The following is a 22,969-nucleotide window of genomic DNA, read 5'->3' as shown; positions in this document are numbered from 1 at the left end:
GAAAGAGTAAGACAACATTAACACCTGTTTTTGCTTCAGTCAGAACAGGAGCCTCTCAGAACTGGAATGCCAGAAAGCAGCCCAGTTACTAGGGAGGCCTCAAGTTCCACAGCGGACATCCTGAACACGGGTCAGTTTCCACTCACATCTGCTCTTTCCTTTCCCTCCCAAGTCCAGGTTCACATTGCTCCACACCCTGACTACTTCAAGGACCTATGGACTGGGGATGCCTTTCCCCACTCATATTCACCCTACATGTGCATTCCAGAATGTTCTTATAAATGGCTTAACCTCATCATATCTTCCTCATTAAAAACTTCCTGTGGCTCTCCACTGCTTACAAATAAAACCCAAACCTTGGCTTTCGTAACTCGCGCTCCAGATTCTACTTAATATTTTCTTTCTTTCCCATGCCAGCTCCAAATAACAGCTAAACAAGTCTCAACACTCCCACAAAAATTTTCACTTTTCCTGGTCCTGCGTCTTTCCATCTGAAACCAACTTTCTTGGTTCTCTTTTCATAAAAGCTTAATTTGAATTCCTAGCATCTCCATGAATCCTTCCCTATTTTATCACTTTTCCCAGCTCAGTCTCTTCTGTAGACCTGGCATTACCTTGCACTAAAGCCGTTCAATAAGGCCTTGGAAGGCAGAAAATTATTTTCAAGATTTCAGTATACCCATACCCTGCGCCCTATAGTGCTGGGCACAGTTCATTACAGAAAATATGTATTTGAAAAGTAAAATATTTGTCATAGTTAAAGATGCATATTTTGGTCTCTGTAGTTGGACTTGTAGTTAAAATATCACGGGTATTTTTTTCTATAGAGATGAGGGGATAGAGTCACATGATGGTTATTTATAACAGGGTTCTCTGAAAAGCCTCCATCCTTGAATATGACTGTATTTTCATAAATTATAAACAATGCTTAGTTTGCAAGCTATTTGTCGTTTAAGGACCCTATTTAAATTTTTTTAAAAATTGATTTTCGACAGAGGAAGGGAAAGAAACATCGATTAGTTGTTCTATTTACTTATGCATTCATTGGTTGATTCTTGTATGTGCCCTGACTGGGGACTGAACCAGCAACCTTGGCCTACTGCGATGATATCAGCTCTACCCAACTGAGCTAACTGGCCAGGGCTAAGGGGCCTATTTTTGAAAAGCCAATTAGGTCAAGGAGAGATTTTATTATTCCAAAATCTAGTTAAATGTTTAATTAAATATAAAAAGATTGTTAAATAGTTGTAAAGGCTTAGTTGGAGAGAGAAAAATAAAAACCAACCTTAGTAGAACTCAAGATGGTACAGAAAGGGGTGAGTTTTATTTATCACTGCAGTAATTAGAACCATTTAAAAAGAGGAGCAACTTCAAAAGAGAAATAAAAAATGCAGATAGAAAATATATACTGAAAGTACTTACTAGAAAGGACTGTGGAAATTCTGAATACCATTCCTAGACCACATGCTTCTTAAAAAAGAAAAACAGTAACAAATATTCCAAGTTCCAAATAATCTCAGTCCTTAATATTCAGGCAGCCTAAACGTCCAGATACACCCTGACTCACAGCTTAGGAGTGAAGTTTTCCTCACACTTATTTTGCCAGGACTTACATTCAGAGGTGTGCTATTTAGCCAAGTGCGCCCCATAGAAGCCTTCGACATCCTTAGCTGAGGTGCAGAGGACAGATAAAGACAGGCCATTTTCCCTCCATTTTTCCTTTCTCACACCTTTGCTTTATAAATAGTAAAGATCCTCCACGTAGGTACCCAGATCCCTGGAAAAGGATCCAGTGAACCAGAAAAATCCAGGTAAATCAACACGATGTGGGTCCAAGAAAGGATTAAGGTCCGGTGATGCATCTTCATTAGTCACCTTTGTGCATTAGGAAACAAGGCAGGAAACAAGAGGTTGTGACATCCCCAATCAAGCTGCTCCTCCAGTTCTCTGAAGACTCTGCTCCAGCCTACAGCAGACACTGCTGTCAACACACAGAGTGAAGGGTCCACCGAAAGAGCTCAGGCCTTCGATCTAGTCCATGACTCACTTGTCATATCCCTGTCCACAAGGAGCCACTCAGTACAAATTCAAGCTGCACCTTAAACTTAGAAGGCCAAGTGTGGGTGCTACTCTTGCAGCAGGCTTCGAGAGATCAGCATCCTCATCACTTCATTGGTACCTGGAGGAGGGAGTGAGAAGAGACATTTAATAGCAGAGCCTGAGAACTCGGCAAAGCTCTGACCAGGGTGCTCCGAGCCTCACTCAGGGTGCTCATGCATGTAACTGCAACTGCAAGGGACCAAATCACCACACGCTTCTCTCCGAGGTACAGAAAAATGTCAGAAAGTGAGGAATAAATTTACTTTAAAAAAAAACCTCTGCTTTTACTAGGGAAGAAGAAAGAAGAAGATGGAGGAAAAAGAAGAAGAAATGGTGTCTATCTAGTAGAAATCTATTTTTTAAAACTGTATCTATAAAAGCAGAGAAAAGGGCCAAGAGATATTTTTGGACTTAAATATAAAAGGATTTCAAAGTATTGATTTTGGCTGTGGAAACATAAATGATTGATTTTTTTTTTTTTTTACTTTTCCTATATTTTATAAGTTTTCAACATTAAATACACCAATTTCTTTGGTAATCACAATACTCAATTTTAAAAGAACAAACATTTTCCCTGAGAGGGGGCCAACTGCTTGCTTCATTTTTATAATGGCCTTCAATGCAGAGAAATAGGAACCCCCATGAAGGATGAATATTCATACATCTCAAGTAAAATCAAATCTAAAATTTCTGACTTATCCTATAACAAAGTGCATGATAAAACAAAGCGTGGAAGATCAATGCCCAGAGTCTTCTGTGAGTGGAGAATGGTATGGCCTGAAACAAATGTATCTGGCTTTTCCCATTTGTTCTAACAGGGTTAAAGAGTTACAATGAAGGTAAAGACTAATTTAATTTGAACACTAGCCACTGAGCTCATAAACATATTTTAGGGATGAGGTGTGCAGCAGAAAGCAGGCCCCAACCTTGAGGAGCCTGGGATCAGAACAGATCACCAGAGTAGTGGGTCTGCGAGTGTGGTTCTCCCACAAGCAGCAGCAGCCTCATAGGAAAAGTTGTTACAGATGCCAATTCTCAGGCCACCCAAGACCCACTGAGTCAGAAACTCTGGAGTGGGGCCTGGCAATGTGCTCTCACAAGCCCTCCAGGCAGTTCTCATGTGCCTTCAGGTTTGCGGAGGATGCTTTGAGATCGGCAGGAAAGCCAATGCTCAGAGGCTTCTGCTATGCCCCATAAAAGCAAGCCCCGTTACTTCACCGAAAGTCCCTGCAACCAAAGCATTTGCCCCACCTTCTGGTGTGGAGGGTGGAGAAGGCCATGTTCTGAGCATGCTCCAAGAGCTTACACTTTTGCCTGCCCGAATGTTTGTTATTACCAAAAAGACACCAATACACTGATGATTTATTTTACTGAAAAATCCAGTAGAAATATTGATAGAGATCTCTTTTAGACCATGAGGCTGACAACAAATTTTAAAGGCAGTGGTGATCAAACTGGCTCACATTTGCCCTTTAAATTACTGTATGGGAGTTTAGGGATTCCTGGGGACCAAGCACTTGCTTTCTAACAGTAAATCGTCACTGCGGGGTCTTCACAATGTTTTCTTATATATTATCTGTTTCACCCTTTCCTAAAATTTACAAGAAAAAGATCATGAATGAAGTAAATCGCTGACTTACCACCATGACAGCACAGAGCCTCCTGGCTCCGGGGCTCGTGCTCTTTGTATGACCCCCGCGGCCCTTCAGAGCAGGGCCAGGGGGAGGGAGGGAAGAAGATGCCAAAGACAGACAGGCCTGGCGGAAGCCTGGCACCAGTCACTAGGCTGGCGATCCGGAACCATTCTGAAAGGAAGGGAATAACTCTGGAAATGCTCACCTTCTAGGATCTGATGCACCCTGGAGTCCCGCATGTACTGCTGAACAGCGTAGTCCTTCAGGTAGCCGTAGCCTCCATGCATCTGTAAGGCCTGGTTGCAGATCTGCAGGGAGACAGGGATTAGGCATCTTTAATTTCGGGAAGACTGGAACAAGGGGTTTTTCTCTCCACCCCAGCCCCCAATTTGGCAGCCTGCTATGAGTTAATATGAGAAAGAACAACCTACAGATACCCAGTCAAGCCAAAAAGGTGCTCCATGTTCTCTGTGGTCAGAGACAGCTTAGCAGTTCCTACCAGAGCGCAAAGCGGGAGAACCCCCTCTTTCTGGCTCACAGGTAGGAACCACCTGACACCGCCATGGCTGGGCTTCCACAAAGCTAGGGTGCCATCTAGTGGCCACGGAGCCTCAATGTGGAAATGGCTTGGCCCCGGGACATTGTAAACCAGCACATCTGAGCAAGAGGCATTGGGCTGCTCTGAACCTTCTTCCAAAGGTAGGTCTCTTTTAGAACACAACCAAATGATAGTGACAGAATAAAGTGTGCAATGGCATGGAAGAGGTAACAAGCCAGCTATGACAGCTCCCTTGCAGGCCTCTCATGGGTCACTTTATATCCTTAAGCCCCGAGGCAATCTCTGCAGCATCCCAGGAGCTGACTGACTTAAGACTCAAAGCAGACCTAAACCTAGCAACTGCTCCCTGTGCACCCAGGAGAGCCAGTGAGCTCGGTCACTTACAGCAAAACATTCGTCTGTGGCAAAGAGCTTGGCCATGGAGCACAGGGCCACTGCATCTCCCCGCTCCTCCTGCAGAGCCACTGCTGCACTGCGGACCAGGAGCCGCGAGGCCACCAGCCTCGTTGCCATATCAGCCAGTTTGAATTGCAGGTACTAGCGCAACAGGGGAGAAGAGAACCAGACAAGATAGACATGCTTAGAGCAGCACCGATCTGGAGTCCTCGGTAAGACATCTCTAATGAGGTACCTTTCCTACGTGGTTGAAGCTTCAAAGCCTGCCTCTTCTACAGAGAAAATGTACTGCCTAGAAGTTCTAAGTCCCTATACTTGTCCTGTACGTATATTATTATCTCTGGGAAAAATTACTGATAGACAAGAGAGCACAGGTTCTGGCTAAGACAGGGGTAGAATTCCACTCTCCCGGAGAATGGGGGCCACAGTGCGGGTCTCATGCAAACACTGGGAAGCAAACACAGAGACACGGGGGCTGTTACCTGGTTACTGGCCAGAGGCTCTCCAAACTGCTTCCGGACATTGAGGTGGTCTCGGGTGAGGATGACTGAAGCATGAGCAGCCCCGACAGAACAAGAAGCTTAGGAAGGAAGAGTGCGACACGTCCACTGAGCAGGGCAGTCCGCCTGCCCCAGCCCAGTCCTCCCTGCCCTTTCCCTTCATGTTCTCACCAATATTGATCCTCCCACCGTTCAGTCCTTTCATGGCAATAAGGAAGCCCTGCCCCTCGCTCCCAATTCTGTTGGCGGCGGGGACAGCACAGTCTTCAAAGATCACGGCTCGGGTTGGCTGTGAGTTCCACCCCACCTGGCAAAAATCAGGGACTGTATGGCTGCCCCACAGTTCACCACTCGGGGCAGTGTTCTTTGTTGCTGAAAGCCTGTGAAGTACACGTGACATTATCCCAAGATTTAGACCCCTGAGAGCTTAAAATGAGGAAAATATTCCTGAACACATTGAAAGCATCTGTTTTCCAATGTTCGCTCTACCGGATTAATCTACTTACAATCATATCTTGCAATTTCTTTTTTTTTTTTTTTTTTGTATATTTCTGAAGCTGGATACAGGGAGAGACAGTCAGACTCCCGCATGCGCCCGACCGGGATCCACCCAGCACGCCCACCAGGGGTGACGCTCTGCCCACCAGGGGGCGATGCTCTGCCCCTCTGGGGCATCGCTCTGTTGCAACCAGAGCCACTCTAGCACCTGGGGCAGAGGCCAAGGAGCCATCCCCAGAGCCCGGGCCATCCTTGCTCCAATGGAGCCTCGGCTGCGGGACGGGAAGAGAGAGACAGAGAGGAAGGAGAGGGGGAGGGGTGGAGAAGCAGATGGGCGCTTCTCCTGTGTGCCCTGGCCGGGAATCGAACCCGGGACCCCTGCACGCCAGGCCGACGCTCTACCACTGAGCCAACCAGCCAGGGCCACAATTTCTTTTAAGATTGGGGCAGGACTGTCATCATTTTTTGATGATTCTATGTGCACACTGTTTCATAAAAACCACAGTTAATAGAAGATTTGGATTTGTCCTTATATAAGGACAATAGTGGAACTGTTAACAATAGCCACACTTCTTTATAAACTGAGTGGTCTTCCAGGATGTGATAAACACCACTCACTGTGCTGATGTTACCTAGTCACACATGCAGCTACAGAGAAAGGCAGGGATGTGCAGGCAGCAGCTCACGACAGTCAGTTAAGCACATGTTTTCCTAACTTGGCTTTTAGTGACATCACATTAGTGGCTTGACATCAGCCGTGGTGGAAGTGTTTGAACCACAGAGACTGGCAAACTGAGGCTTTTGTGGGTTTCGGTTTGTGCAGAGAGCAGATTTACCAGGACATCCTTGAGTATGTCAGTCACAAACCCAGAGGAAATTATGAATACCTAAGATGTAGTCTATGTCATGCAACTAACTAGCTGTATTCTTCCTCTTTCGGCAAATCGCTTGGCTTTTTGTGGCCTAGGTTTTCCCTTATATAAGGAAGTTGCACCAGAAAGTCAGCTGAGCCACTTTCTGCAAATACTTTTTTTTTTTTAATTAAGTGAGAGGAGGGGAGGCAGGGAGGCAGAGAGACAGACTCCTATATGCGCCCTGACTGGAATCCACCTGGTAAGCCCCCTACAGGGACATGCTCTGCTCATCTGGGGCCACTGCTCCATTACAAACCGAGCTATTTCAGTGCCTGAGGTGAGGCCACAGAGCCATCATCAGCTCCCGGGGGCCAACTTGCTTGAACCACTTGAGCCATGACTGCAGGAGAGGAAGAAGGAGAATGAGAGAAGGTTGGGAGTGGAGAAGCACATGGTCACTTCTCCTGTGTGTGCCTGACCGGGAATCAAACCGAGGACTTCCACACACTGGCCGACACTCTACCGCTGAGCAAACCAGCCAGGGCCTAATAAATTCTTATTTGATGTTTATGAATAGATTAGGTTGTCACTACTGGACCCCTTCATCTCTTCTTCCAGGTATTTTCCACGGCTTCAAAGAACTTTGAAGTTTGGCAATGAGGATTTTAAAACAGGAGTATATAAAATTTCCCAGTTCCTTTATCTCTCTAAAAACACTACTGCCTTTACATCACCATCATCACTTTCTGATACAAAAACATTCCATAGCTCCCTCCTGTTGGGAAGGTAAACTTTATCCTTCACCCTTTATTTAAGGTCTTCTAAAATGGAGCCCAAGCCTTCTTTCCCAGCATTCTCTTCTGTGGGTCACCTGTAGGCATTCTCCACACCCGTCAAGCTTGTTTTACACACGGTGCTACTGGGTTTTGAAACCCATACTTTGATTATTCTGCTCCTTCTACCAGGAATACAGCCAATCAGTCTAGTTGAAATAAAGCCCCCTGTGGTCTTCCAGGTCACTTGCACCAACAGTGATCTTGTTTTCTTTCAGGTTCCTGCAGTCTCACCATAAGTCTGAAACCTTTAGATACTGGGTGGATAGTGTTTACTTGGGAACTTATCTCCCCAACTAGAACTTAAACACCTGAAGCAAGAATGGAACAGAAAGTTCTAAGCTTAACAATATCTAATTATAAAAGAACCAAATACAAACAGCTGGCACGTCATAAGCCTGTCTTCTAAGCCCTTACTGTGAAAACACCTTCTTCCCCTGTGCAGAGAGAACGCCTTTCCTAATCCTAGCAGAACCCCTGGAAGTGGCAGCCAGTGGGAACAGGTAGACCCTTTCCCTTTTGAAGGCACTAGAGCCCTGGACCTCTACCACTATCTTTCTGTCAATCTTGTCAGAAAAAATTTTTTTATTGAGAGGTGGGGAGGCAGAGAGACTGACTCCTGCACACACCCTGACTATGATCTACCCGACAAGCCCCCTATTGGGTGATGCTCTGCCTATCTGGGGCCATTGCTCGGCAACCGAGCTATCTTAGCACCTGACGCAAGGTCTTGGAGCCATCCTCAGAGCCCAGGGCCAACTTGCTTCAACCATTCGAGCCATGGCTGCAGGAGGGGAAAAGAGAGAGAGAGAAAGAAGGAGGGGGGTGGAAGAGCAGGTGGTTGCTTCTCCTGTGTGATCTTGTTTTCTTTTCTTTCAGGTTCCTGCAGTTTTACCACAAGTCTGAAACTTTTAAATACTGGGTGTAGCCTGACCAGGTGGTGGCGCAGTGGATAGAGCGCCAGACTGGGATGCAGCGGACCCAGGTTCGAGACCCCGAGGTCGCCAGCTTGAGTGTGGGCTCATCTGGCTTGAGAAAAAAAAAAAGCTCACCAGTTTGGATCCAAGGTCGCTGGCTCCAGCAAGGGGTTACTCAGTCTGCTGAAGGCCCATGGTCAAGGCACATATGAGAAAGCAATCAATGAACAACTAAGGTGTCACAATGAAAAACTGATGATTGATGCTTCTCATCTCTCTGAGTTCCTGTCTGTCTGTCCCTATCTGTCCCTCTCTCTGACTCTCTCTGTCCCTGTAAAAATAAATAAATAAATAAATAAATAAATACTGGGTGTATAGTGGTTACTTGGGAACTTATCTCCCCAACTAGAACATAAATACCTGAAGCAAGAATGGAACAGAAAGTTCTAAGCTTAACAATATCTAATTATAAAAGAACCAAATACTGGGAATCGAACCCGGGACATCCATATGCCAGGCAGACGCTCTACTGCTGAGGCAACCGGCCAGAACCAATCTTGTCATCTGTCTCACAAATTATCCTCACACTCTCTTCCAAGCGGTCTCACTGCCATCCCTCCCAGGAGAAAACTCTTTTATACAAAACCTTTGAACAATTAAATCCAAGATAAGGCAAATCCTTATTACTTTCCCTTAAAGTCATGGCACAGCTGGGGCTGTACAACTCTGCTATACAGTGTGTCAATTGTGCCAAGTCACAGCAAATACTTGCATAAAAGAGGGCCACGGGGCAGGGAGAAAGGCCAGCTGCTCAGGTTACCTGAACACAAACCAACCATGGGGATGAGTGGGTGACTCCTCACCTTGGCCTGCAAGCCCTGCATACCTCTCCAACTTTATCCCACACCATTTTCTTCTTTGCTCACTACCCTTGGGCCATACTGAACATCTTCCAATAGGCTAATCTTACTCCCATCTCAGGCCTCTAGTATCTACTGTTGTCTCTGCCGAGCATTCTCCTCCCAGTTGGCTCCTTCTAATGCTTGACCTCATCTGCAATGTCATGACCTCAGAGAGTCGGCCCTGGGGTAAACAAGCTCTCCTCCGCAGAGTCCTAGCACTCTCTTTTACTTCCTCCCCAGCACTGAGCACAACTGGAAGGCACCTTTTATCTTCACGTGTCTGTTGTCTGTCTCTGCTCACTAAAATGGAAACTCCACAAGGACAGAGCAGGACTGTCTTGTTCTCTACCCTATTCTTATCACTTAGAGGAGCGCGACATTCACCAGCTGTCCAACGAAGAAACAGCCTTTTCAGTTTCTTTTATGTTAAATATACATAAACCAAAACTAATAATTAAAAAATAAATGCAAGAAAATACATATGCTTAAAAGTGAGAGGGGAGAGGCCCTGGCTGGTTGGCTCAGTGGACAGAGCGCTGGCCCGGTGTGTAGATATCCCAGGTTCGATCCCGAGTCAGGACACAGGTGAGAAGCAACCATCTGCTTCTCTTCCCCTCCCTCTCCTCCTTCTCTCCCTCTTCCCTCCTCATAGCCAGTGGCTCGGCTGGTCCAAGCGTCAGCCTCAGATGCTAAGGATAGCTTGACTGATTTGAGCATTGGCCCCAGAAGGGGGTTGCCGGGTGGTTCCAGGTTGGGATGCATGCAAGAGTCTGTCTCTCTATCTCCCCTCCTCTCGCTTAAAAAAAAAAGTGAGAGGGGAAAAATAAAAAATGGAGAAAATAAAAACTTGTTTTTTGTTTTTTCATGGAACTTTTTTGTTATTTTCCTCCGGGCACTAAACTTGTTAGCTTTGGTACTGTGTCACAGATACCCCAAACACTGAGGTGTATACTCCCTATTTGTATTGAAACAATCATTACATCAAATGCCTCAATCCGTATAACTGGATCCTGTAAAACTACGTGTCAGAGTTCCTAAATCAGTCTGTGTTTTATAATCTGAAACAGACATTTCCTAGGATCAAGAAATCCTCTACCTGTATGTTTTCTATATCACATATAGCATATATCTTATACGAATGAGATAGCATCTGTCTTATAATCCCAAACTAGGCTGGCAGTGACTTTTGTTTCCTTCCAGGAGTTAGCATAAGGCTTTGCATACAATTGGTATCCAGTAAATACCTGCTGTGTTATGATGGGAACATTAATAACTACCTGGCAGTTTCAAAGAGATCAAGAAGAGTTGTGTATGGGAATTGGGAAACCCCAGGAGCTATGAGAAAAGTATATTTAGGGGTTATCTCATTACCTGGCCTCTCCTCCAAAGTCTTAACGATAACAGTACAAATCAGAATGACTGCTCTGTTCACAGGGCATATCACATGTGAATGGGTCTCACCCTTCATACCAGTTAGTTACATAATTACAGTTCTGCTATTCATGGCCTGGTTATGAAATTTCTTAATCCTAGAAATGTCTTCCTATGAAAACACGCCCCCTCTGAAGATTACTGAAATACCCAAAATCATCTCCAATGAGTTATACTTTATCAATATTTTTATTTAGAGAAGAAAATGGCCCAGATACATCATTCCTGGGACTTCTAGTCTATACCAGGTTTTCTATAAGCATTTCTTTTTGGGATAACAGAGTACAGCAAAGTAAGAACTAGATAAGAACTACAGGCCAAAAATGGAAAGAGAAATAACAGAGAAATCGCTCACACTGAAACAATAGCCAGCTTGTGGAACTACTGGCAAACTGCTACTTTCAACGGTGGCCCAGTGTTTTGTTAATGACACCCTATTCTATTTGATGCTCCTGTCAAAATTCTACTAGCAGCAATTGCCTCCAAGGTGAGTTAGGAAGTATGGGGATCTAGTTCTGGAAATAGAGCAGAGCTTGGTCTGATAGGGGGCAGTCTCCTAACTTGAACTGCTTTCTGTCAACAGCCACTTACCTTCTTTTCCTTCTTGCCAAAGCTGAAGCCAGGGGTCCCTTTCTCAACAACTATGCACGAGATGCCTTTGGGGCCTGGTCCTCCTGTTCGGCACATGACTACATAGATGTCTGATTCACCTCCACCACTGATGAAGGCCTGCAGGGTTGGAGGGGATGCACAGGGATCAGGGAATGCAGGAGTTTTCAGAGCCTCCCATTCGGGCAGACACCTGGGGTCCTCCCACAACAGGACACCAGGCAGTCCAATAGTACAGAGAAACTAAGGAGGGGTAAAAAGAAACCACACTGACTGGGAATCAGGGACCGAGTTGATGAGACTATTAAAAGGATAGACAAAAATGAACAAAAGTATTAGAACCAAATCAGGAGAAACAGCAACAGTGAAGGTGAAGGTGGACAAAGGGAAAAGAGCCCACGGTTTTCTTCCCAGAATGGAAAAATCCTATGGGAATATTAACTCGCAGAGAGCAAGGATCCAGGCGATGTCAGCAAGAAGACGGGAACAATCTCCAAGTTGTTCCAGGAGGAGGGCACGCAGGTACCTTGGAGCCATTGAGGATGTAATGATCGCCTTGGAGTTTAGCTGAGGTCAAAAGGGAGGCAGCATCGCTCCCACTTCCTAAGACAGGGATGGGAGAGAAAGCAGAGAGGGCGGGGGAGAAAGTCAATGAAGTAAAGGGAGCCACCACAAGGATGCATCTCCTAGAAAACCTTCCCGGATAACTAACAGCTCAGAGTTTGATACTGTGAAACCCAAATGGCCAAAGGAAGTCTTTTAGCTTGGTAAAAATTGAATGTGGCAATCAGGCCATTTTCCATCTTTGTCACACTATCTTGTAACAAGCCTCCTACAAGGAGCCTGAAGAAACTTTGCCCTAGAGGCGGCTTAGTCTTCTAACATCAAGTTATGACACTCTGTTTACTCTATAACCAAGCTTCTTGGCAAACAATGGTATTGCGTATCCACAGGCTAAGGAGTGAGTGCTTAGGATGTCACTTGAACAACTTCTCACCGGCAGTATGTGTGGCAACCCACCTGGCTCAGTGAGGCAGTAGGAAGCAAACTTCTCCATGGCACAGAGCGGCGGGCAATATTTGTGCCTCTGTTCCTCATTTCCAAAGGTATCGATCATCCAGGCACACATGCTGACAGGCAAATAGCAAGAAGAAAAGACATCCACAGAGACAGAGATGCAAAAGGAAAATTGAGAGGGGAGAGGAAGGGGAAAGAGGACAAAGGCAGAAAAGCAGACAGAAGCAGAAGAGAGAGTGAGAAGGGAAAAGTCACAATTGAGAATATTCAACTTTCAAGGAAAGGCCTGAATGAAACATATTCCTGGGATGTGCAGCACCCAGAGTTACGTCTAGGGGGGCTCACTGAGCTCCCTCAGATTCAGAGAGTTTAATGGCCTTTCCCAAAGTCCCGGAGATTTCACCTCTGGGTTGAGGAAAAGGAAAAGAGGGCTCTGCCCACTGGACTGGAGAAGTCTGTTTGACACTTCTCAATCTAGGATTTGGGAGATGGCAGGCAGACCTGGTTCTCTGAGCAACATACAAGACGACAGAGTCAAGTCCAATGGGCAGCAGCAGACATAGTATGAACTTTTAACAGTCTGGTTCTTCAGAGGCAACCAACCTGAAAAGAAATCTTTTCCCTATTTATCAGAAATTTCCTAGCTAAAACCCACATGAGCACTTCGTTGTCCTTTTCAAGCGTGGGCACTCACTTGTGGATGCTTATATAGGCTGTGGTGCTAGTGCAGCCTGTAGCCAAGGCTTCAAAGATGACAGTGGTATCGAGTCGTGACAGTCCAGACCCACCCACATCTGTTCGTACGTAGACCCCACCAAAGCCTAGCTGGGCTGCCTTCCGCATCATGTCAACTGGGAACAGTTCCTATGTGCAAAAGAGAACAGGGTAATCAGTAAGAGATTCATAAATGGACTTTTCTTTAGCGGGCACAAGGAGGGATTAAGATGTTTGCATTTGGGAGTATAGGTCTTTTCTTAACTTAGTATGCCTGTTTGTCATCTATATGGAAGTACTGTTAAAATGCATTCTCTAAGGACCAGTTTTCTGACATTAAAGTTTCTTTTCATTATCAACACAACAGCCTTGGTTTTACAAACGGTCCAAATCTTTGTACAATAAAATATTAAACTGATCAGAACAGATACTACACTTGATCTTAGCCAAAAGGCCAAGAAGCAATTGTACAATAAAATAAAACCAAACTAAAACAAAACAAAACAGGTATCTTCAAGATGAGGAGGATGCCTTTCAGAAAGGAATCACATCATTACCAGTACTCTCAGGTGTAAGTGGAGAATAAACAATGAACAAGGAGGATTGACAAAAACAAAGATAAGGTATTTGTGGGAACATCTAGCCCAGGGGTCCCCAAATTACGGCCTACCAGCCACATGCGGCCTCCTGAGGCCATTTATCCAGCCCGGCCGCACTTCCGGAAGGGGCACCTCTTTCATTGGTGGTCAGTGAGAGAAGCACAGGATGCGGACACTCCTAGAGTACTTTATGTGGAGGCGCCGCTCACATACAGTACTACTTCCGATGACGCAGGACGCACGTGTCACGGTTCCGAAAGCGTGTCATATTACTTGTTACAGCTAGCAGTGACAGATATGGAACCGGACATTGACCATCTCATTAGCCAAAGCAGGTCCATAGTTCCCATTGAAATACTGGTCAGTTTGTTGATTTAAATTTACTTGTTCTTTATTTTAAATATTGTATTTGTTCCCTTGTTTTTTTTTACTTTAAAATAAGATATGTGCAGTGTGCACAGGGATTTGTTCGTAGTTTTTTTTATAGTCCGGCCCTCCAACGGTCTGAGGGACAGTGAACTGACCCCGGTGTAAAAAGTTTGGGGATCCCTGATCTAGCCATGAGGAAAACTCCTACCTTCTGGTCCCACTCTGCCATCTGTGGTGCCATCTCCCGAGCTGCAAAGTCAAAGGCCACTCTCTGAATTTCTTTCTGTTCTTCATTGAGTCCCATGGAAGCTGTGGGCAGGACCGAACATATTCAGTTCCAGAACAGGGGTCGGGAAAGAGTATCCCAAACAAGAAGCACCATGAAGCTGGGACAGCAGACTTAACATATAATATTTTGCATACCTATTACTACCTTCAACATCCAAAGAATGATTATCACCCACCATTTATCAGTTTCTTTGATAAATTAGCATCCTTTTCTTTCTTCTTTTACTCCCAACTGGACTGGCTGACTTTATTTACCTCCTAGTTACTCTTTCAATCCTCTTCTGTATCTCTTCCCCATAAATCCATATTAAAATAATAATAAACACACACTGACCCTCAAATTATGGTAAGCATTTTTTTTCCCTTTAGAATGTCCTACCTGTTATGTTAGTATCCTGAGAAAACATACACTATAAAACAAAACAGAACAAAACTCTCATGAAGTTTGCTGGAGTTACTGGCAGAGTTCAAGAAGCCAATATGTCAACACACACACACACACACACACACACACACGATAAAACTAAGTAGAAAAAGGGGTCCAAATGAGATGAGGGAAGTCTTCATTGTATAGCAATTCAAGTATAAGCAAGAGGTGAAAGCACACACACAACAAAAAACTCCAAGTAACATAAGAACCTTTCGATGCATCCAAAGTACAGTATCAGTGGTTTTATTTGAGAATCTCGGTGGTCAAGGAATGCTTGGGAGGTTCAGCAAATTGCAGTGAAAGAGCACTGGACAAGGATTACTAATGTGAGCTCTGGTTCTGAAATTATTAACTGTGCAACTTTCAGGAAGTCAGGTACGTCTGTAAAACTCAGTTATTACATTGTGAAACGAGGGGGCTCCACTAAATATTGAATACATTTCCTTATTTGTAAAATGGTAATACCTGTAAAATGAGGAAATTACATATAAATGTGTAATATATTAATATATAATAAAAATCACAATTAAAAAATTTATATTTCATATTAAAATATTCAGTGAAACAATGAGAAATATCTGTTGATCACTTCCATTAATTCGATACCTTAACATATAGGACAATATATTGAAAGGACAATTTCCTTTTATTTTACTATTTAAAAGTTAACTGCCTTTAAGGACGAAAGAAAGCACCTCACTGGCTGAAGTTACACTACCAGCTGCTGGAAATGCTCATGTTGAACCCGTTTGTTGATTATCTGCCTTGGTTTCAGCAAGGGTGACCCTGTTTACCAAAATGCTAAGTGCAGCACCTTGTGAAGGTGTTTCAGGACATTGAGAAAACAGTATTCTACACCTAAGTGTACTTTCTAGATATAAGTGTCAATCTAAGGGATTCATAGACTATTTTGCTGTAAAGAAGAGTGTCATTTGCTTAAAATTTTCAAAAAAGTATTTCAGAAGAAAAAAGTGGCCAGGTGCTTGCCAGAGGCACAAAGTAGCTGGGCCAAGGTGTTCACCCTTCCCTGTTATTTACAGCTAAATTACATCCGGGTTCCTGAAGGCATTCAGGTTGGTAAACTCTGGTAGTTTTCCATTTGGCAATATATGTTTTTTCTTTAGGAATTTCAACAGTAAAAGTGTTTTATAGCTATAGGTGTAAAATGATAAAATCCAAAATTTGAGCAAGTCTTGTATTACCTGGAGTTTTTGTTCATCTAACACCAAGAGCAACAATCTTTTTACATTCTTACCGCCTTTATGACCTATTATTATGATTTTAAAAAACCAAAGTCAGCAGTTTCTGCACATCTCTAAGCACCATTAATTATCTAAAGGCAGGGATAATAAAAGTATGCCTCGGAGTTGTGAGGATAAATGTAAAGCTCTTAGGTATTGTACTTATTTTGCAAGTAAGCTTATGAAATATGATAACAAGAGATTGATATCATACATGATGTTTGAGGTAGAGCTGAACAATAAACGAATAGCATTAGCCAACAAGGATTCAGCTGTATTAGCTGCAAAGCATTTTCACATCTCAATTTATCTTCAGAGGGCCCCATGGGCAGGAAGACACTATTTCAGACAACAAACTCCAAGTTCCTTTAGACCAGCAATTGAAAAATATTACAGCACACATAAACTAATTACCAAAATTCTGGGCCACACCAAAAAATATATATTTTGCCGATCTGACAAAAAGACATAATTTTGATTCGTTTACACTGGATGGCTATAGTTTGTTGGCTGTTGTAATTTTCTTATTGGACCATCTAAGGGAAAAGAGGTCAGTGCCTTTGACTAAATAGTCAGGTACTGCAGGTTTTAAAATTTCTTGCCGAAATCGCTGCTCTAGACGGGTGCTTTGAAGGGAGAAAGGACAGGGCTCAAGACCCAGTAAAAGGCCTGGATCGCAAGTTTCAGAAGCCTGGTTTGCGTCCTCCCCTTTGGGGGGTTGTGGTGGGGAAGGAGCAGACGAGACTCAGGGGCGCAACAGGAGGACAAAGATCGGAGAAGAGTGAAGACCAGAAGACCACCCAGGTGGACAGGATAGCGTGACTGCCCAAGGGTGACGGGCCGGCACGCGGTGCCCAGCCGGGGGGTGACCGCCCGGGGGAAACTGGGCCAGGAGTGGTGGCGGTGACAACCTCCCCGGAGTGACAGCTCGCTCCGTGGGCGCGGAGACGACCACGACCACGACCCAAACTCAAGCCCCGAACACCTGTTCCCGGGGAGAACCTTACGATCTATGCAGGAGACCAAGCTCCGGCGATTGCCCTCGGCGAGGGCCCGGAGACCACCGCGAGGGCAGCAGAGCCGCGCTCCGAGACGCCGGCAACCGCTCCGCAACATAGCAGCCATTCCAGCCAGAGACAGGGCCTGAAACTTCGCGACCTAAGCGTGCCTGTCACTGCCGGCGCCCGGCGCCCGGGCCCCCATCCCCGCACCCCACCTTGCACCGCGCTCTGGGAGCTGTAGTGCACTCTGGGAACTGTAGTTTTTCCATCCGGCCTCACGACCCCGGGTCAGGCGGGCCTGCGAGAGAAGCGCGGACTACAACTCCCAAAGATCCCAGGGGCTGGGGCGCGAGCGACAGGAATTGAAGGTGCTCCAGGGTACGCTGGGTTCTCGCCTGCGGAGTGGTGGGTTAGGTTCCTGAGAGAGTGGTGAGCTAATGAGCTAGAGATCAAGGGAAAATCGAAGAATGTAGGGGTAGGTTACGCGAGGTGGAAATGGGGGCGTAGGTAATTGGAGGAAGGAATTAAGGGATTGAAACCCAGTCGTCTGTGTTCTTCGCAAAAGAGCCTCGGGGCTGAAACCCTGTAAGTTTCCTTTCATTGTCTCCATCTTGCTCTGCGCAGGTTTCTGGGGGCAGTTACCCGGTTGCCTCTTGTATCTCGGTAGATTACAGAATCTTCTGCTCTTCAGCCCCGTGCAGGGACACCATGCCGAGACCCAAGAAAAGACTGGCTGGGGCTTCTGGGCAAGGTGAGCTTGAACCCAGGCTGCAAAATGCCTCGCAACGAACGTTTCTCTAGGGCAGGGGTTGGGAACCTTTTTGGCTGAGAGAGCCATTAAAGCCACATATTTTAAAATGTAATTCCGTCAGAGCCATACGACGACCCATGTATGTTATGCATTATCCAATAAAAATTTGGTGTTGTCCTAGAGAACAGCTGTGATTGGCTCCAGCTACCCACAACCATAAACAGGAGGGGTAGGAAATGAATGGATTGTAATACATGAGAATGTTTTATATTTTTAACGTTATTTTTTTTATTAAAGATTTGTCTGCGAGCCAGCTGCAGCCTTCAAAAGAGTCACATCTGGCTCGCGAGCCATAGGTTCCCAACCCCCGCTCTAGGGCGTTTGTAAAGTGGTCGCTGCCATGGTCATGTAGGTTCTCACTGGATTCTGGCAGACGGTAATGGAACTGTGGAGGCAGGAAATGGTGGACCATTCCGTTTATTCAAATTTCATAACGGAGGAGGAACAAACAGGCAGGGCTTCCAAGCCCCTCAGGATTCCAGACTCACACCCCCCCCCCCCCAACCAGTCTCAGCCAAACAGGCCTGGCCGAAACCTCTGGGCTCCCAAGCCCCTCAGCTCTCTCTGCTTGTGGCTTGTGACTTGAATCCTTTGTGGATTATTTTTTGTTATCCCTAGTTGCCCTCTGTTGGGTAAACAAATGTTTGTCTTTTTGTTTGCTCGCTTGTATCGGGGCAGCGAATGTATGTAGTCTAGGGAAGGCTGCGGGTGCTTGTCCTTCGGGCGGCAGATTGCATATTGCAGATTGCGTTCCCGCTTGGGAGGGCTGATGTTTGTTGGAGAAGGTGCCCCCCCCAGACTATTTGGCTGGACACCCTGAGAGCTGAGAGGAGTCCGGAGAGTGAGTCCAGAGAAGGGGTCCGAATTGTGGAACTGGAGAATGCGTCGGGCTTTGGGAGTCCTGAGTGAGAGGGAAGGAGTCTTCCCTACCTGTTTGCCCGTCCGCTGTTAGGAAACTAATAAATGGAATGGCCCACCATTTTCTGGCTCCACAGTTCCTTCACCATCTGCCCGAATCCAATGAGAACCTGCATGGTGACGGCTACTGGCCCTACACCCTCCCTACTAAGCTTATACCCAGAGCCCCTTCTGCTTGTTTGTTCATTCAAGCAGTAGCTGTCTGGTAAGCACAAAATATATTTGTGATACAAGGTGGCATGTACTATTGCCATTAAACACATAGTTCCTGCTCTCAGGGAGAATGCAAATAGACTTAAGTGAAAGGGTCCAAGAAAGTGGATTGCTAGGTGTGTAAGAGCCAGGAGCAATCATAGGGAAGTCTTTGAGAAGGAAGTGAAATTTGAATCCAGCCTTAAAGAACAGGAAGGCTTTCCACAGGCAAAATGAAATGTAACTTTTACATTCACAAGGATAAATGGTATTCTGAGTGGATAAGTAACAGGAACAAAGCAATTCAAACATCCTAGATTGACTACAACACAGTATTATTTAACAACACATATGGTGTTGAGTGTGCCTGTTAACTCCAAAGGGACTAGGCTAGGAAGATTCAGAGCATTGGACATCCATAAAATGATATTTAATGATAACTGACATAGGAGCTCTGATGTAATTCAGAAGCTATGGAGTATAGTCATTAAATGTGGATTCAGATAGGCCAGAGTGACAGGTTCTGATTTTACCATTTACTGGCTGTGTAGTCTGGGATACATTTTCCAGGTGAATAAAACATCTCATAATTAAATGAATTATAGTTAGGCTAACAGAGCTTTGGGGTTTGTCATATAGTAAGAATTTAATAGCTTAGCTATTGAGTGCCTACTATGTTCCAGGCACATTTTTTCTAATTCTCTTAGGATAAAATTCAGTCTTTATCATGTCTTCAAAGTCTTGTATGGGTTGTTTTATCCAACTTCTCTTGGCGTCATCAAGGAACAGAAAGAAGGTAGGCCACAGAAGCACAGTGATCAAGAAGGAAAGAAGTATGAAAAGACAATAATAGCAAGTATTTTTATGCCAGGCATTGCCTAAGCCCATTGTTTCTGTTATTTAATTTTCAAAACAAGTTCGTGAAGTAGCAGCCCCCTTTCGTCATTGGAGAGTATAGCTTCAGCAGAGACACAGTGAGGGGAGCAAAAAGGTTAACTACTTAGTGTATACACAGGTACTCTGCGAGGATCTTTCATTTGAAACCACAACCATATAAGGTATTCTTAGCCCATTAAATGGATATTCCAGAGATTTCCTGTAAGGTAGGTTGTCCCATTTTTATAGATAAGAAATAAGTTCAGTTCAGCTGCCACTGCTGGTAACTGAAAGATTCAGGATTTGAATCCAGTCTGACTACAAAGCATATGTTTTTCCCCACAAGGGAATATTACCTCTCGGCAAGCATGATGGCTCTCTTGTTTTTGCTTCTCCTATTGCAGACAAGAAGGGACCAGCAGGAAAGCGTGCCAAAACTAAGAACCCAGATGAGGCATCAATTAAAGTGGAGAACTCCGGCCTTCAGAAGACTTTAGGCCTTAAAAAATGTGGGACGAATCTAAGCAGCTACTGGCTGATGAAGTCAGAGCCAGAAAGCCGACTGGAGAAAGGTATAGATGTGAAGGTGAGACCATGTACCTGTCCCTAGTCCCTTCCAGCTGTTTTTTTTTTTTTTAATAAATGGATATGGGACACCACAGGGCTTCATTACTGGCTTATCTTTGAAGGACAGGGAAGAGGTGATAAGGACTAAAACTAGCAGGACTTATTACCATCAACTGTTTTTTGTGAATCCTCTATTTAGGGCAGAAGTGGCAAACTTTTTCAGTAAAGGACCAGATAGTAAATATTTTAGGCAGTCTGGTTTTAGAGTTGCTATTGCAACTCTGATGTTGCAAGAATGTGGTTATCAACCAAAAGGTAAACAAATGGTGTGGCTGGGTTCCAGTGAAAATGTATGTACAAAATGAGGCTTGGGGCTAGAAAACTACGTAGTTTGCCAACCCTTAATCTAGACGTTTCCAACCTTGGGTTGCCTTCTCTTGCCACCTGCCATGCTCCTAGGTATCGCTGTGATTCAGGGAATTAGTGTAAACCAATTATAATAATAGCTCAGGAAAATGTAATTAGGAATATTATAGAATAGATAATATTTTAATGTGAAATGCAAGTAAACAGCAGATTACTTTATGCTTTGGATTATCCATTCAACTAATCCTCTTAATTAGTATGGTTAAGGTAACACAAAGCTTACTTATATTCGCCCAGTACAGGTGCCTCTGTAGAGCTATTTCCCAGTAAACTCCATACTTCCATTATAGCTAGGAGCACCCTCAGTGTAGGGGAAGGAGAGGTCAGCTTCCATATAGTCTTACCAGTTCGCCCAGGATTATTTAATAAATGGCTTTATCTCCTGTCACCTAGTTCAGCATTGAGGATCTCAAAGCACAGCCCAAGCAGACAGCATGCTGGGATGGTGTTCGCAACTATCAGGTAGGAGCAGGACCCTGGGACCCAGGGTGGGCCTCCTTCTTATGAGTTATTCAGTCGCAAAATCTCTTGGTCAAGGTTGCTTTATTTCAGAACCCAAACCTAAAAAGTGTACTCGAAAATACCTTAATGACTCTTGATTGTGTATGACTTACAAATGGTATGTTTCAGCCAGCGTCTTGATACAAGTCAGGTAAGAATTAAATTGTGAGAGACTGTAGTAAGAAAATCTCACATAATAAAAGCAGACTTGATTTCTGCTAACAGCTAGAGTTTTCCAGCTAATGGAGAGGATAGTTCTTATTTCTTTTCCCCTGGGACAGGCCCGGAACTTCCTTAGAGCCATGAAGCTGGAGGAAGAAGCCTTCTTCTACCATAGCAACTGCAAAGAGCCAGGTATCGCAGGACTTATGAAGGTTAGTCATACAGGCTTTGGTCTGAGTCCCTCTCTCTTCAGGAGGATTTGCTCGTGTAGACAGATACAAAGGGATACAGCTCACATAGGTAACAAAATAAGTGTCCCCTTCCCCACCTGTGCCATCACAGGAATATGGAAAAACTGCCCTTGCCCCTTCCTGTGTGATAAGGACTCTTAACAACACAGGCCTCCATTTCTACACCTTGGTTTCTCACTCAACAAGCCTGATACTCTTCCAAGCCAGGAGTTACCAGGATTAAATTATTAACCACAGGTGAAAAAACAGTGGAACCAATATTTGATTTTAGAATATACTTTTAAGCTTTCTGTGGCACTGGGATTGACTTCCTGTTTGCCTTAGACAGTGTATTATTTCCAGATATCTGAGCCCCCACTGGCTCTGCAGCAAGGCAGAGGGGGTAAATATGTGGGGGGCCAGATGTGAATGCTGGACTTGGGGTAGAGATTTGCATGGAGCCGACTATACAGGCAAGTAATTGGAGACTTGGTTTTGGTTTCAGATTGTGAAGGAGGCTTACCCAGACACCACACAGTTTGAGAAAAGCAGTCCCTATTATGATCCATCCAGCAAAAAAGACAACCCCAAATGGTCCATGGTAAAGACTACTGTTTTTCCTATTTTGTGAGAGGAAGGATGAACAAAGAGGAAGAGGGCCTGGGGTGTGTTTAGGTCAGGGTACAGAGCTCAGCTCTTAGACGAGGTTACCCTGACTTTGGAGAGAACAGAACACTGGCAGCCCTGTCCATAGGAATCTCCTCCAAGCAGCTAAAACACAGTGGACAGAGTCCAGCTGGCCATGTCTTTCTGTCCCATACACTGTTGTCATATAGGTGGATGTCCAATTTGTTCGGATGATGAAGCGTTTCATTCCCCTGGCTGAGCTCAAGATCCATCACCAAGCTCACAAAGCCACTGGAGGCCCTTTAAAAAATATGGCGCTCTTCACTCTCCAGAGACTCTCAGTTCAGCCTCTGACCCAAGGTAAGAGTGGGCCCTATCCTTTATTACCCGTGCACCAGAATGACAGTTACTAATTGATTAAACTTGGGCAGAGTACTTAACCTGAATCTGTCTCCCTACCTGTAACATCCTTGCAGGAGGGACTATGTCCTGAGTTACCATTACTCTGTCCCTAGTATCCAGCAGTGGTTGGCACATAGTAGAACACCATAAATAGTGTTTAAATGAATGGCTACCTGCCTTAGTAGTATGAGCAATGCCTAGCATAACTTTCTTGTTCAAAAGGATACACAAGGTCCTGGCCGGTTAGCTCAGTTGGTTAGGGCATCATCCTGATATACCACCAAGGTTGCAGGTTTAATCCCCGGTCAGGGTACATACAAGAATCAATCAATGAATGCATACATAAATGAACAACAAATCAATGT

At 44.8% G+C, this 22,969-nt stretch overlaps 2 protein-coding genes and 1 pseudogene across 9 annotated transcripts in view; 1 reads left to right on the top strand and 2 right to left on the bottom strand.

Moving 5' to 3' along the window:
- Window positions 1-1,304: 1,304 nt before the first annotated feature.
- Window positions 1,305-17,137, bottom strand: ACAD8 (acyl-CoA dehydrogenase family member 8). Of its 2 annotated transcripts, XM_066365281.1 has the most exons (12): window positions 16,899-17,025; window positions 14,600-14,630; window positions 14,141-14,241; window positions 12,945-13,114; window positions 12,254-12,363; window positions 11,760-11,836; window positions 11,216-11,353; window positions 5,361-5,496; window positions 5,172-5,269; window positions 4,678-4,830; window positions 3,940-4,042; window positions 1,305-2,179 (listed from the first exon to the last, which is right to left on the bottom strand). In XM_066365281.1, exons 2-12 carry the CDS (start codon window positions 14,625-14,627, stop codon window positions 2,127-2,129), a joined length of 1,167 nt encoding a protein of 388 aa, XP_066221378.1. In that variant the 5' UTR covers window positions 14,628-14,630; window positions 16,899-17,025; the 3' UTR covers window positions 1,305-2,126. The 2 variants fall into 2 exon arrangements, with proteins under 2 accessions (XP_066221378.1, XP_066221377.1); XM_066365280.1 differs by lacking the exon at window positions 14,600-14,630 and having other exon boundaries at window positions 16,899-17,137.
- LOC136396267 (U2 spliceosomal RNA) lies at window positions 13,302-13,430 on the bottom strand (annotated as a pseudogene).
- An 84-nt stretch (window positions 17,138-17,221) lies between the features above and the next one.
- Window positions 17,222-22,969, top strand: part of THYN1 (thymocyte nuclear protein 1) — an 8,238-nt gene continuing 2,490 nt past the window's right edge. For 3 of the 7 annotated variants that reach the window (XM_066365279.1, XM_066365278.1, XM_066365272.1), the window contains exons 1-7: window positions 17,251-17,367; window positions 17,517-17,643; window positions 20,094-20,275; window positions 21,076-21,144; window positions 21,465-21,557; window positions 22,081-22,176; window positions 22,412-22,562. In XM_066365279.1, the coding sequence (XP_066221376.1) occupies window positions 17,601-17,643; window positions 20,094-20,275; window positions 21,076-21,144; window positions 21,465-21,557; window positions 22,081-22,176; window positions 22,412-22,562 (634 nt within the window). In that variant the 5' untranslated portion in view covers window positions 17,251-17,367; window positions 17,517-17,600. Of the gene's footprint in view, window positions 17,478-17,516; window positions 17,644-20,093; window positions 20,276-21,075; window positions 21,145-21,464; window positions 21,558-22,080; window positions 22,177-22,411; window positions 22,563-22,969 lie in introns of all 7 variants that reach the window. The other 4 variants (XM_066365273.1, XM_066365274.1, XM_066365277.1 and 1 more) reach the window with 4 other exon arrangements.

This window comes from Saccopteryx leptura, chromosome 2 (genome assembly GCF_036850995.1).
Source record: "Saccopteryx leptura isolate mSacLep1 chromosome 2, mSacLep1_pri_phased_curated, whole genome shotgun sequence".
NCBI lineage: Eukaryota > Metazoa > Chordata > Mammalia > Chiroptera > Emballonuridae > Saccopteryx > Saccopteryx leptura.
The sequence above is the reverse complement of the archived record's forward strand: the minus strand, read 5'-3'. Positions and strand labels throughout refer to the sequence as shown.